Source organism: Panthera leo, chromosome D1 (assembly GCF_018350215.1).
Source record: "Panthera leo isolate Ple1 chromosome D1, P.leo_Ple1_pat1.1, whole genome shotgun sequence".
NCBI classification, from domain to species: Eukaryota; Metazoa; Chordata; class Mammalia; order Carnivora; family Felidae; genus Panthera; species Panthera leo.
This window is the reverse complement of record NC_056688.1, coordinates 109,811,265-109,825,993: the sequence shown is the minus strand read 5'-3', so window position 1 is coordinate 109,825,993 and position 14,729 is coordinate 109,811,265. Positions and strand designations below refer to the sequence as shown.

Here is a 14,729-nt window from a genome sequence, read left to right as displayed (position 1 = left end):
GAATCCGAAGCAGGCTCCAGGCTCTGAGCTGGCAGCGCAGAGCCTGATGCGGGACTTGAACTCACAAGCTCTGAGATCATGACCTGAGCTGAGGTCGGACACTCAACTGACTGAGCCACCCAGGCGCCCCCACACCAATCATCTTTAAACCGTGAGTTATAAAAATCGATTTAAGTCATATATGCATTTTTGAAAAATGAAAAGACAGAATGAAATGGAAAAGATCAGAAAACGTAGTACACTTCCATTTCCTGAAACTTCTATTAGTTACATATATCTAGTACGCAAAGCACTAGGTGGTAACAGAATATATTTCCTACTGCAGGTCAAAAACTGTGAAAACACTGTACAACAACATAATTTCCAATTCTGCCAAAGCAAAGGCCATACAAATAACCTACAATCTGTAGACTAAAAACTGAGAATTTATGATAAGCTACACATTCTCCAACATGAAGGCAATTAAAGGTTTCAGATGGATAAAACTTCTACAGACTGAAGAAAGTCACAGTTCACCTTACCATATCATGCTACAGCCATCGCTAAAGCCTTTCCTACTACCTTCTCTTCCACAGTCAATTCAGGGAAAAAGGAAGGCAAGAGAGGTTATCCAAACTCCATCAGCCACAAATAAAGGTGCTCTTGAGCTCTTGCTCTTAATCAGAGGGTTTACTTCCTTCACAGCAAACGGGCCAAAAATCACTTTCCTACTGGCATTATGGTTACTGCTCTTATCCTGACTCTATAGGATTTCTTGGGTCAAAACTGCAGCATTCAGACAATGGTTCAAGTTGCAGATCTCTCTTGGTATCCTGACAAAGGCAGGCCTGCATCTGGTGAACTGCAACAAATGGAAACAGCACATAGTGAAAGGCAGAGCCAGTCTACCAACAGCTGAAGCTCCACCCACAGCCTGGGCACAATCCAGGACACCCAGAGGTCTCAATGGTTTCCCTGAGAATCAACTACAAAGACAAACTCTACTGAAGGCAGTGGGTGAGATATAAAATCACTGTCTCTTCCTCTTTACCAGAAATATACTATAGAATTTTGTTTCAGAAAGTTTCTCTCCCAACTAGTCCAAACAGACCAATAAGAAGCTTGATGAAAATTGTAATGGCACATACTTTTTAAAAATTGTGGTAACATGTATAAAACATAAGATTTATCTTTTTAACTGTTTTTGAGCATGTAGTTCAATGGCATTAAGTCCATTCACATTGTTAGGTAACGTAACCATCACACTATCTCCAGAACTTTTGCATCACCTCATACTGAAACTCTGTACTTACTGGCATATACTTTTGCAATGATATAATTTTCTGTTATCAACATACCCTAAGATGCAAATGCATCCCTCTCCAAGGATAGACCCAATCCCACTACTGTCTTGAAACCTAGAGGGGAAAAAGGCAAATTCTGTGAGAGTAGAAATCTCTCTTTTTACGGTTGTCTCTTCAGAACCTAGTACATGCCTGACAAATATAGATTCAAATATTCATTTGTTATATGGTTAAAGTATGACCACACAAATTACTTACTAATTGCAAAGGGAAAAAAAAAAAACCTTTATAATGGAAAGATCGGTTAGTTACCATTTTAACCAATCTTTTTTTTTTTCTTCAAATTTTTATTTAAAGTCTGGTTAGTTAACATATAGTGTAATAGTGGTTTCAGGAGTAGAAAGGAGATTTTTTTTAAAGCAATCTCTACACCCAAGGTGGGGTTCCAATTCATGACCACAAAATCAAGAGTCGCATACTCTACCAATTGAGCCACCCAAGCACCCTACCTTAATCAATCTTAACCATCACTACCAGTGGGACACTCTAATACTGGGTACCTCCCGACTTGATACAATTTGAAGTGTTCTGTCACCTAGGAAGCATTCTTTTTTTTTTTTTTTTTTTTTAATTTTTTTTTTTTTCAACGTTTTTTATTTATTTTTGGGACAGAGAGAGACAGAGCATGAACGGGGGAGGGGCAGAGAGAGAGGGAGACACAGAATCGGAAACAGGCTCCAGGCTCCGAGCCATCAGCCCAGAGCCCGACGCGGGGCTCGAACTCACGGACCGCGAGATCGTGACCTGGCTGAAGTCGGACGCTTAACCGACTGCGCCACCCAGGCGCCCCACCTAGGAAGCATTCTTGCCAAAATGTTTAATGTGAATCTAATCCTCTAGACCCAAGTTCCAGTTTACAAGGAATACATTTTAGGAAAACAAACTACACAATGAAGAAACAAATTCATTTACATTTTTTTCCCCAGGTTTATGGAGACAGTGCAAGTGGGGGAAGGGCAGAGAAAGAGGGAGAGAGAATCCCAAGCAGATTCCGAGAGGAAACCAGAGATCATGACCTGAGCTGAAACCAAGAGTCGGATGCTTAACCAACTGAGACACCGAGGCGCCCCCAGACAAATTCATTTTAAATGATAATGTCACTCATACAAGCATAGTCAACCGATCTTTGACAAAGGACCAAAGACAATTTAACATTTCAATGTGGAAAAAAAATCTTTTCAGAAACTTTTCCTGGAACAACTAGATATACATATCCTTCCCCCAAATACAAATACTGACCTTATACAACATTACACAAAAACTCAAAATGGATCAGAGACTAAAAGAAAACACACAACTATAAAACTTCTAGAAGATAAAGCTTAGGTACATCGGATTTGGCAACAAGTTTCTAGCTACAACAACAAAACCACAATTCCCAGGGCACCTGGGTGGCTCAGTTTGGTTAAGCGCCCAACTTCAGCTCAGGTCATGATCTCAGAGCTGGTGGGTTCGAGCCCCACATCGGGCTCTGTGCTGACAGCTCAGAGCCTAGAGCCTGTTTTAGATTCTACGTCTCCCCCCTTCTCTCTCTGTCCCTCCCCTGCTTGCTCTCTGTCTCTCTCAAAAATAATAAACATTAAAAAAAAATAATAAAAAAATAACTGCTCTGCATGAGACACGGTTAAGAGAATGAAAAGATAAGCCACAACCAGAAAAAAAAAATCTGCAAAAGGAAGTGAAAACTCATGTCCACACAAAAACCTGCACACAAATGTTTACAGCAGTTTTACTTATAATTGACACAATGTGGAAGCAACCAAGATGTTCTTCAGTAAGTAAATGGATAAACAAGCTGTGATACATCCAAATAATGGAATACTATTCAGCACTAAAAAGAAATGAGCTATTATGTCATGAAAAGGCATGGAAGAAACTTAAAATGCATATTACTAAGTGAAAGAAGCCAATCTGAGAAAGCTATATACATACCATATGATTCCATCTATATGACATTTTTGGAAAAGGCAAAACTATAAACAGTAAAAGGGTAAGTGGTTGCCAGGGGATATGGAGAGGAAGGGATAAGTAGGCAGGGCACAGATTTTCAAGAATCAGAATGAAAACTATTCTGTGTAATACTGTAATGGTGGATACATATCATTATACATCTGCCAAAATCCATACAGTGTATAACACCCAAAGTGAACCCTAATGTAAACTATAGGCTTTGGGACTAATGTCATTGTAGGTTCATTAAGTGTTAATAAATATAACACTTAATGTGTGTGATTCTGATAGAGGAGGAAGCTATGTGCACATAGCAGGGCAGGAGGTATATGAGAACTCTGTACCTTCCGCTTAATTTTACTGCGAATCTAAAACAGCTCTAAAAAATAGCCTGTTTTTTAAAAATGTATGTCCATAAAAAACCTGCAAACATTTATAGGAGTTTTATTCATAACTGCCAAAACTTGGAAGCAACCAAGATGTCCTTCGGTACGTAAATGGATAAACAAACTGTGGTGGTACAGCTATACAATGAAATATTATTCAGCAATAAAAAGAAATGAATTCTCAAGACACAGAAACATGGAGCAACCTTAAATGCATATTACTAAGTGAAAGAGGCCAGCCTGGAAAGGCTACATACTGTATTTGGATTCCAGCTATATGACATGCTAGAAAGGCAAAACTACAGAGAGAATAAAAATATCTCTAGCTGCTGGTGTGAGGGGGAGAGGAAAACAGAGAAAGGAAGGGATAAATAAATGGAGCATAATAGAATTTTAGGGCAGTGAAACTATCCTGTATGATACTTTTATGGCAAATACATAACCATATACATTTGTCAAAACCCAAAGAATTATAAACACAAAGAGCGAACTCTAATGTAAACTATGGGCTTTGGGTGATAATACTGTGTCAATGTAGGTTCATCGTAACAAATGTACCACATTAATGCAAGATGTTAACAGGAGAAACTGGGGGGCAGAGAAGAGGTATGTGGGAATTCTACTTCCTGCTAAATTTTTCTGCAATCTAAAACTGCTTCAAAAATAAAGCCTTATTAGGGGCACCTGGATGGCTCAGTTGGTTTAGCATCTGACTCTTGGAATGGGTGCAGGTTGTGACCTCGCAGTTGTGAGATTGAGCCCTGGGGCTCAGCATGGAGCCTGCTTGGGATTCTCTCTCTCCCTCTCTCTGTCTCTCCCCTGCTTGCTCTTTCTCTCAAAATAAATAAATAAATGTTAAAAAAATAAAGTCTTATTAGTTAAACACACACACACACACACAGGGTGGCTGGGTGGCTCAGTCAGTTGGGCATCTGACTCTTGATCTCAGCTCAGATCATGATCTTATGGTTTGTGGGATTGATCCCCGAGTCGGGCTCTGTGCTGACAACATGTGGAACTTGCTTGGGATTCTCTCCCTCTTTCTGCCCCTCCCCCACGTGCTCTCTTTCTAAACAAATAAACAAACTTAAAAATAATCAATGTCACAAAAACAAAAAGATAGATAGACTGTTCAGAGTCATCAAACTTTTACTATAAAGGGCCAGAGAGAAAATATTTTAAGCTTTGTAGGACATATGGTCTCTATCACAACTACTCAACTCTGCCACTGAAGCATGAAAGCAGCCATAGACAACACACAAATGAATAAGCATGGCTTATTTATGGACACTGAAATTTGAATCTCATATAGTTTTCATATGTCATGATATACTATTCTTTTGATTTTTTTTCCAACCATTTAAAAATGTTAAAACCAAAGAACTAAAAACAGGTATCTAAACAAATACTTACACACAGATGCCCATGGCAGCACTATTCAAAATAGCCAAAAGGTAGAAACAATGCCAAAGTCCATCAACAGATGAATGGATAAACAAAAAGTGATATACCTTTATCAAAGTGGATTATTATTCAGTCATAAAAAGGAATGAAATACTGATACACACTACAATGTGAACAAACCTTAAAAACATGCTAAGTGGAAGAAGCGAAACATAAAAGGTCACATGTTGTGATTCCATCTCTATGAAACATCCAAAATAGGTTAATCCAGAGACAGAAAGGCAACTAGTACTTAGCAGAAGCTGCAGGGAAAGAAAATGGGGAGACCGCTTAATGGTAAAAGGTTTCTTTTTTGGGTGCTTAAAATGTCTTGGAACTAGAAAGACATGATGGTTACACAACATATTGAATATACTAAATGCCAATGAATAGTGCACATTAAAATGGCTGATGGTTACTTTTATGTTAGGTGAACTTTACCGTAAGTTTTTTTTCAATGATACAGAAAAAAATGTAAAAGCTATTTTTGTCTGGTAAACTGTACAAAAACAGGTGGCTAGTAAGACTTGGCACATGGATTGTCAGGTGCTGACCTCTACTCTAGGTGAAAAGAGACTAAAGAGTCATAACTAAACGCAATGCATAAACCTGGACTAAATCCAGAATTGAAAAAAGTCAGAAAAAAGGCTATGCAGAATATTTGGGGAAAAGTTAACATTGGATACCGTGGAATTACTGTAATTTTCTTTAAGTAAGACAATATATTAGTGGTAAGGTCATTTCTTATTCCTAGGAGAGGTGTGCTGAAATATTTAGGGATAACATCATGATATGCAAATTACTTTCAAATAATTCCACTCCAAAAAATACATGTAGAACTAAAGAAACGTGGCGATTTTTTTTTAAACAACTGGGGACTCTGAAGGATATATAAATGTTCATTGTATTTCTCTTTTAACTTTCCTGTATTAGAACTTTTTCAAAATAAAAATGTTTGGGGGAAAATGTATTTTATGAATATAGAAAACTGGCTTGAGACTGCCCAATATGAAGTCTGACAATATGTTAAGATTAATGTTCCATATTCCTTGGGAATAGGGCTTATTACAAGCTGGGCTGAGGACTATACCTGGTTCCAGGATTCTTTTCTGGGACCGAAAAGCATCACTCTTCCAAGGACAGGCTTAATCAGGTAGGAAGACTGGTAGGACCCGGGCCTTCTGATGGGTATAAGGCCCATGGGTATAAGATGCACCATGATCACTAGAATAGGAATTCCTGGAAAATAACACATACGTGCATGCACATAACACAAAACACACACAATTTGACACTGTAAGCCTATATTCCCACTGATTTAGATAAAACTAAATTTAAATTCTCCTCCTAGGCAGAGGCATGGGTTAAATGAACGATGAGTATTAAGAAGGGCACTTGTGATGACTACCAGGTGTTGTTGTATGTAAGTGTTGAATCACTAACTTCTACTCCTAAAACCAGTATTACACTGTATGTTTGGTGTTATTTATTTTAGAAAGAGAGCACCCTGGGGGAGGTGGGGAGAGGGGCAGAGGGAGAGAATCTTAAGCAGGCTCCATGTTCAGTGCAGAGTCTGACGCGGGTCTCAATCCCATGACCCTGAGATCATGACCTGAGCCAAAATCAAGAGTCAGATAGAGGTGGACACTCAACAAACTAAGCCACCCAGGCACCCCTACACTGTATGTTAACTACTAACTGGAATTTAAATAAAAACTTGAAAAAAAAAAAAATTTCCCCCAAAGGGGAAAAATATCTGACTATACAAGTTAAATGACCCCTGAAGCATTTTTATGGAACTAAAATCACATAACATCTCTAGAACCACCCATATGAAATTTTACAGCAAGAAAAAAATTACTTATCCCTAATGCAGGTTGTTGTAGACCAGCAGAGCCCAAAATAAACATAATGTCAGCTACATGTACAATTTTTTCTAGTAGCTGTATTTTAAAAAAAAAATTTTTTTTTTAACGTTTATTTATTTTTGAGACAGAGCATGAACAGGGGAGGGGCAGAGAGAGAGGGAGACACAGAATCCGAAACAGGCTCCAGGCTCTGAGCTGTCAGCACAGAGCCCGATGCGGGGCTCGAACTCACGGACCGTTGAGATCATGACCCGAGCCGAAGTCGGACGCTTAACCGACCAAGCCACCCAGGCGCCCCAAGTAGCTGTATTTTTTAAAGGTGATATTAATTTGTAATGTTTTTTTAATGCTTTATTTATTTTTGAGAGAGAGAGAGAGAGACAGAGTATGAGCAGGGGAGGGGCAGAAAGAGAGGGGACAGAATCGGAAGCAGGCTCCAGGCACTGAGCTGTCAGCACAGAGCCCAAAGCGGGGCTCAAACTCACAAACTGTGAGGTCATGACCTGAGCTGAAGTTGGATGCTTAACCAACTGAGCCACCCAGGCAGCCCAAAGGTGATATTAATTTTAATATGTTTTATTTAAACCATTCAATCTATTCATATGTAATACATAATAGCATTTCAATATGTTATCATTATGAAAAAATTACAGGGATAATTTACATTCTTTTCCCATACTAAGTCTTCAAAATTCAGTGTGTATTTTATACTCTCGTCTCAATTTAGATGAGTCACATTTCATATGCTCAACAGCCACATGTGACTAGTGGCTTACTACACTGGACAGGACGATCTAACTCTTGGAAAAAGCAACAAAAGCAAAGCTTGGAAAATGAGCTACCAATAAAGTGATTAATATATGTATATGAATCTCCCAAGGCAACATAGGCTGGAAATGTTCTATATTTTCATATGATAATCAGGTAAACAACAACTATTTATCAAGGTATAACTTTCAAACTAACTTCAATCCCTACTCTGGTATCCCGCATGACACCCTACAAACAAAAAAAGTTATCACATCTCTATTCTGGGCAAAAGGAACTTTACTACACCACATCACACACATACCGGGATGGGAGTTCTTTTCTTTGACCTTCATTGCCAGGTTCAGTCTAAGATGAGAGTGAAAGAAGAGGAGCTGAGTCTTTTGCTCCACTCTCCACCATCACTCTCCCAAAGTGATTAGAAATAACACCACTCTAGGGGCGCCTGGGTGGCGCAGTCGGTTAAGCGTCCGACTTCAGCCAGGTCACGATCTCGCGGTCCGTGAGTTCGAGCCCCGCGTCAGGCTCTGGGCTGATGGCTCGGAGCCTGGAGCCTGTTTCCGATTCTGTGTCTCCCTCTCTCTCTGCCCCTCCCCCGTTCATGCTCTGTCTCTCTCTGTCCCAAAAATAAAAATAAAAATAAAAAAATGTAAAAAAAAAAAAAAAAAAAGAAATAACACCACTCTAAATTGGTATTTTCCTTCGTCCACTAACCCCTCTCCACATAATTCTGTCCAACTTACCTCTAATTCTCCACAGAAGAGAGATCATGTCAAATCCATATTCTCCAACTCTTAGATCCCTGCTCCCAAATTAACTATAGCCTCTTCCTCTTGACCTTCCCTTACTTAAAAAGAAAATTCTGTCCGAACAAGTGGCTTTAGGAGAACGAGTAACATCACTTCAAGATCAATCTCCTTCCCTAAGTGGGCTGGAATCTACTTCCCAATGTGTACGTACTGCTAACAAAAATGCCACAGGTCACTACAAAAATAATTTAAGTATACTTGAGGATCAGTGATATGAAAAGAATAGCTTCAATTACACTTTCCTATTATCCTCCCCCAAACGCTTTCCTTGCCCCCAAAGAAAGTGGCAACATTTTCCCATTTTTGAGAAAAGGAAAACTTTTTTACTTGTCAGACTAACAAACAGTATCTTTGACTCATAGTTGTGGAATTTAAGATAAGCTGAAAGACAGTAAATTTCCTAAGTTCTGACCTATATTTATTGGCTGGAAAAGCAAATGTATATTTTTGAGCTAAATGGCTTAAGCTATGTTTATTTCTTCTGGCTTCTTCCCCTTGACTAAACCTTTCGAGGGTTATAAAGAATTCTACAATTTGGCTCACGATCAGACACTATGTAACAAATTGTTGAATTTTGCTATCATTTTGTTACTGAGTCTATAAAAATACATATTCTAATAACCAGAAATTGTAAATATTTTCAAAATTACTAAATCACTATCTTTTTAATTCTTGACCTATGAAGTAGAAACTGTGTGTAAAGAAAAAGACATGGAAGGATACATGAAGTGATAAAATAGTTACTTCTAGGGAAGGGATTGGGGCTAGAGAGTTAAGGGCCTCTTTAACCTTCTCTGTAAAACTCGGGCCTCTGTCAGTTAAGTATCCGACTTTCGCTCAGGTCATGATCTCACGGTTTGGGAGTTCGAGCCCTGCATCAGGTTCTGTGCTGACCGCTCAGATCCTGGAGCCTGCTTAGGATTCTGTGTCTCCCTCTCTCTGTGCCCCTCCCCCGCTCGAGCACGCACGCACGCACACTCTCTCTTTCTCAAAAATAAACATTAAAAAAAACCTTATCTGTACAACTTTAATTTTATGCAATAATGCTTCATATTTTATTTGCATAATTAAAAACCAGTCAGATTTGAAATATGTAGAACCAGTTCATTATATAACTTAGTTTTAAAAATTATAATGTATACCATTTATTAAAAGTTCATTGTTCACAAAGCAGTCTACAGTCGTTATCCCATTAAATCCTCAAACAACCGTAAAAAGGTATCATTATTGCCCCCCCACCCCCATTTAGAAATGAGTAAACTGAGACTCAGAGAGGTTAAGAAGTATCCTGTTTAAGGTCACACAAATGTTGGGACCCAGAAGGAACTCCAAAACGACACTAAAGCATACCATAGGGAACTTAACACACTGGTTATATATAGTCCTGCTAAAGGAATATTGAGTTAATTCAGGAATAAAGAGAAAACACTTTTTAGCTTTTGCCCTTAAAGAGCTCCAAAAGAAAATCTGCTTATTTACCTGTCTGCCTCAATAAAGGAAGCAGTAGGAACATCCGTGTTTGATTGGCTTTTTGAAAAGCTGAATAGGGCTGTGGCATCCTGAACCTATTGAAAGTTTTAAGAGATTTAAGTAGAACTGTAGTACTGAGTTAGGTACCTACCACAGGCCCATACCTCAGCTCTTTTGGTTTATTCTAGGTGAAGTACAATAGACAATTTCAGCGGATTGCACTTTATGGCATGGATTATTTGTTTCTAATAAAGGGAAAAAAATCTATGATTTGAGTTCACCTACCAAAATACCCCATCATTTTCTTTAATGACAGTGACAGCAACAAGTACTTACACCAAGTATTATGATCTAGTAAAGACTCTACATTAATCAATCAAAATGTATGTATCAAGTCGATTTACATCACCACTATTTCAGCCAGAAGTCTTACTATAAGAATGTCTAATGTAATGGAATTACTCAGTCTCTGGGTAAGCCCTTGATCCCTGAAATTCTCCTTCCTTCTTACTTTAATAAGTTTTAGCTAGGTTCAATGACTCCTGAAATCCAGGGAAAGGCCTATCTTTTTAACCTGACCTTCCCTAAGATGGCACAAGAGATATGGTTAAGCCTGGATGAAATACACACAAGGCTTATTTCTAGTCTCATACACCAAATCTTTCATAATAGCATTGTTTTTAAGTTGATTACATACTGTAGACTCACATGGCAGACACTTTCATAAATTTTAGTTCTGTTTCAACTTCCATCTTGCATTGCGTTTCTGGCTGTTTTTACCTGGCTCAGGAAATCTTTACTGTTAGTGCCACAAATTAACTTTAGACCTCAGCCAGGTTATCAAGGAGTTTCAATCATTAACATGATCCCAAATGAGACCAGAAAGCTAGTACCTTTGAGAACTTTTATAAAACACTTATCCTCCGATTAAGGAATAAATAGATAAAACCCACTAAAGTGATAGGGAAAACATGGCATTATAGTTTGTAACCAATAATAAACTGAAGAGCTTTCTATAGCAAATGAGTAAGTAAGTAAATAAATAAATAAATGTAAATGGTTACTTTCCTTCCAGTTTTGGTACTGCTCATTTTGTATTTAGTAGCATCAGTTCATACTACACATGCTGTTTCAAGTTCCTTTCCCAAACTCTATTCCCCATTCTATCATCTTTCCTTACAAATGATGACCTCATGGCTTACTTTACAAAGAACATCAAAACTTAAAAGCTAACAATTATAGCTTTCCTCCCCCACCATGTTGGGACAACCGCACCCTCTTTCATCTTGCCCCCAACATTAAGATACCTTCTCACTGGGTCTCAGGAAATTCAGTCCGATGTCAAGACAACTAAGTTCTATATTGTGCTTTTTCGGTCTTCCTTTCTAAGATTATTATTTCTTTGGCTCTCTTCCCTCACCAGTTCAAGACTCACCGTTTCCAGAGAAGCCATTACTTAATCCTGATTCCTGAATTCCTGTCACCACAATCCACCCAGTAACCATAAGTAGAACTCTTTTTTCTTTGCCACTACATCTAGACCAACCGAGCAGAGCTCAAATTCTACCTTCTCGTGAGTTTCTGCAACTGAGTGCTATATTTTGCTTACTGATAAAAATTTAAAAAGAAAGCCAGGGCACCTGGGTGGCTTAGTCGGTTGAGGGTCTGACTTTGGCTCAGGTCATGATCTTGCGGTTCGGGAGTTTGAGCCCCATGTCAGGCTCTGTGCTGACAGCTCAGACTGGAGCCTGCTTCAGATTCTGTGTCTCCGTCTCTCTCTGCCCCTCCCCGACTCATGCGCTCTCTCTCAAAAATAATAAACATTTAAAAAAAATTTTTTTAATAAGAAGAAAACTCCAAAAGTTTAGCAGGTCAAATGTGCATTTGTGTGTTAACAATTAAAATACAGTAACAGTGCCTTTGACATATTCATAGAACACATGATTCCAAAATAATTTAGGAATTACAAAGTTATAAAAAAAAATAAAAAGAAGTTCAATGGTGCTTTGGATCTTTTCTCCCGAGCTCATCTAATTCTTTCCTACAATAAAAAATACGTTATTTAATTTTTTAAATTTTTAATAATTTTTGGAGTGCCTGCCTGGCTCAGTTGGTGGAGCATGTAACTCTTTATCTCAGGGTTATGAATTCGAGCCCTATTTGGGTGCAGAGATTATTTAAAAATAAAATCTTTAAAAAATATTTTTTTTTTGGTTACCTGTAAAGATAAAAGTATATCTGAGAAAAGACAATAAATTTATGATTGGTAAAAAAAATATAAAATAAAAATAAAATAAAATAAAAATAAATAGATGATCAGTGAAATTGTTGAAGAACCTCAAGGTACCACACCACAAATTACTTTCCGATTACAAAGGAAAAAATACATTTTTACAGGAAAGACCTGATAATCATAACTGTAACAGAGTCAAACCTAGCATCATCAGGAGTGAGGTAACCTGACACGGCGTCTCATGATATAATGCAATATATATACACAGTGGTACAGTATTTTTGCCAAAATACTTAACTTGAATTTATCACCTAAAGCCCCACAAACAAAATAAAATATAGCTAAAATGCTCCTTTCCTCATGTTTTACTCTCAATTTAGTCACTATCAAATGGTCTCTGGGAGGATCCCCAACAACCACCATGAAAAATGGGAGTTGTAAAATACATATGGATTTGGAGCCAGAGATATCTAACTTTGAACCCTGGATCTGATGCTAATTACTAAACTTACATTAGCTCTGTACCTCAGTTTCTTCATCTATAAAATGAGATAGTAGAAAACACCACCAAACTTCAGAGGTTGCTACAATAATCAAATAACGTATCTAATACATGTAAAATATCTAAAATACTGCCTGGTATATTAGAACTATTCAGTATATGTTGGTTGCCCTACCATAACACACATTTGTTCTCTATGTGTTGTGGTTAACAAAGGACTTTTATATACATCCAGTCTCATCATCTGATCCTCCCTGTAAACCATAGCTACAATTCAGTAACAACAAATACAATTAACATAAATCTGCCTGCAAGGAGTTAATCTAACATTAGAAAAATTTGTATTCATTCGTACACGCTCTTTACACAGGTAGTACTTGTTTTGCATACTCCCAATATGCACAAATTTCAGTTACCACAGTTTAGTTAATTAAATAACATCAGTCCCCCAACAACATACTTCAAATTTTAATTACCATGGTATATGAACTCTGAGTTGTTGCATAAAATATAAACTTTACTGCGCGTTCCTTAGTCCACAATTCACCATGTAAACAGATGTACATCACGATCAGTAACCAATCACATCACTTCTTTCAAAGTCTGTTAGTGATGAGTCATTGGACACGTTATTCAGTTCACACACAAACAGCAAAGTATATAGTTGTATTGCCTCCTACTCTACCAGTGATAAACCCATTTACAAAATGGACAATCAAGAGAGGGAGCTGGCCAACAAGACGAAAATGAAGCAAAGAAATGAAAAGTGATAATGCTAGAAGTAAAACCTGGAAAGAAAATAAATGGGAGTTACACACATCAGAGAAAATTAGTACAGGCAAACTTTTCAACATAAATAAGGAAAGCGATTATGACAACAAGGATGAAGATGTCCCAGAGGAAGAGTTCTTAAAGGAACTCTCAAAGATATTACATGACCCTGAAAGTACAAAGGATGGAAGCCACAACACCCAAAAGATATTTGCTCCATATTGTAAGTCATATGACAAGAAGCAGGCAAGCACTATTTAAACTACTCAATACGTTTTTAAACAAAGAAATAAAAACTTTTTTTTTTTTTAAAGATTTTATTTTTGGGGGCGTCTGGGTGATTCAGTTAGTTAAGCGTCTGGCTTTGGATCAGGTCATGATCTCATGGTTCATTAGTTCAAGCCCCACATCAGGCTCTGTACTGTCAGCTCAGAGCCTGGAGCTTGCTTCGGATTCTGTGCGTCCCTCTCTCTCTGCCCCTCCCCCACTCGTGCTGTCTCTCTCTCTCAAAAACAAACATTAAAAAAATTTCTTTTAATATTTTATTTTTTAAGTAATCTCTACATCCAAAATGGGGCCCATACTCACAACTGCAAGATCAAGAGGTACACGCTCCATCGGCTAAGCCAGTGAGGTGCCCCCCAAAATAAAACACTTTAACATTCAATGTTTCTAATGCTTTAAATTAGTGTACCAAATAAATATTAGTTTTGCTAGTTTTTCATTTCCTCATATATTTATAACCAATAATGAAATAGTTTTTAAATATATTTTTTAAAATTTTTTAGCATTTATTATTGAGAGACAGAGAGAGAGCACGAGCAGGGGAGGGGCAGAGAGAGAGACACAGAATCCGAATCTGAAGCAGGCTCCAGGCTCTGAGCTGCCAGCACAGAGCCCGATGCAGGGCTCGAACTCACAACTGGTGAGATCATGACCTGAGCTGAAGTCGGATGCTCAACCGACTGAGCCACCCAGGCGCCCCAGTTTTTAAACATTTTAACAAAAAATTAAAATGTCACTTCATGAGGCATCTGGGTGGCTCAGCTGGTTGAACGTCCAACTCTTGAATTTGGCTCAGGTCACAATCTCATGAACCGTGAGATCTGAGATTGACCCCTGCATCAGGTTCTGCACTGACATGCCAGAGCCTGCTTGGGATTCTCTGTCTCCCTCCCTCTCTGCT

The 14,729-nt window shown here is 38.1% G+C and overlaps 1 protein-coding gene across 6 annotated transcripts in view; it reads right to left on the bottom strand.

Moving 5' to 3' along the window:
- KDM2A (lysine demethylase 2A) overlaps positions 1-14,729 on the bottom strand; it is a 111,975-nt gene that overhangs the window by 73,437 nt on the left and 23,809 nt on the right. Inside the window, exons 2-3 of one of the 6 annotated variants that reach the window (XM_042906556.1) lie at positions 10,047-10,132; positions 6,213-6,361 (exon numbers count right to left, since the gene is read on the bottom strand). The exons of 2 other annotated variants lie outside the window; for them this stretch is intronic. In XM_042906556.1, coding sequence (XP_042762490.1) covers positions 6,213-6,361; positions 10,047-10,125 — 228 coding nt within the window. In that variant the 5' untranslated portion in view covers positions 10,126-10,132. Of the gene's footprint in view, positions 1-1,337; positions 1,555-6,212; positions 6,362-10,046; positions 10,133-14,729 lie in introns of those variants that run through there. 3 more of the 6 variants (XM_042906557.1, XM_042906555.1, XM_042906553.1) reach the window with 3 other exon arrangements.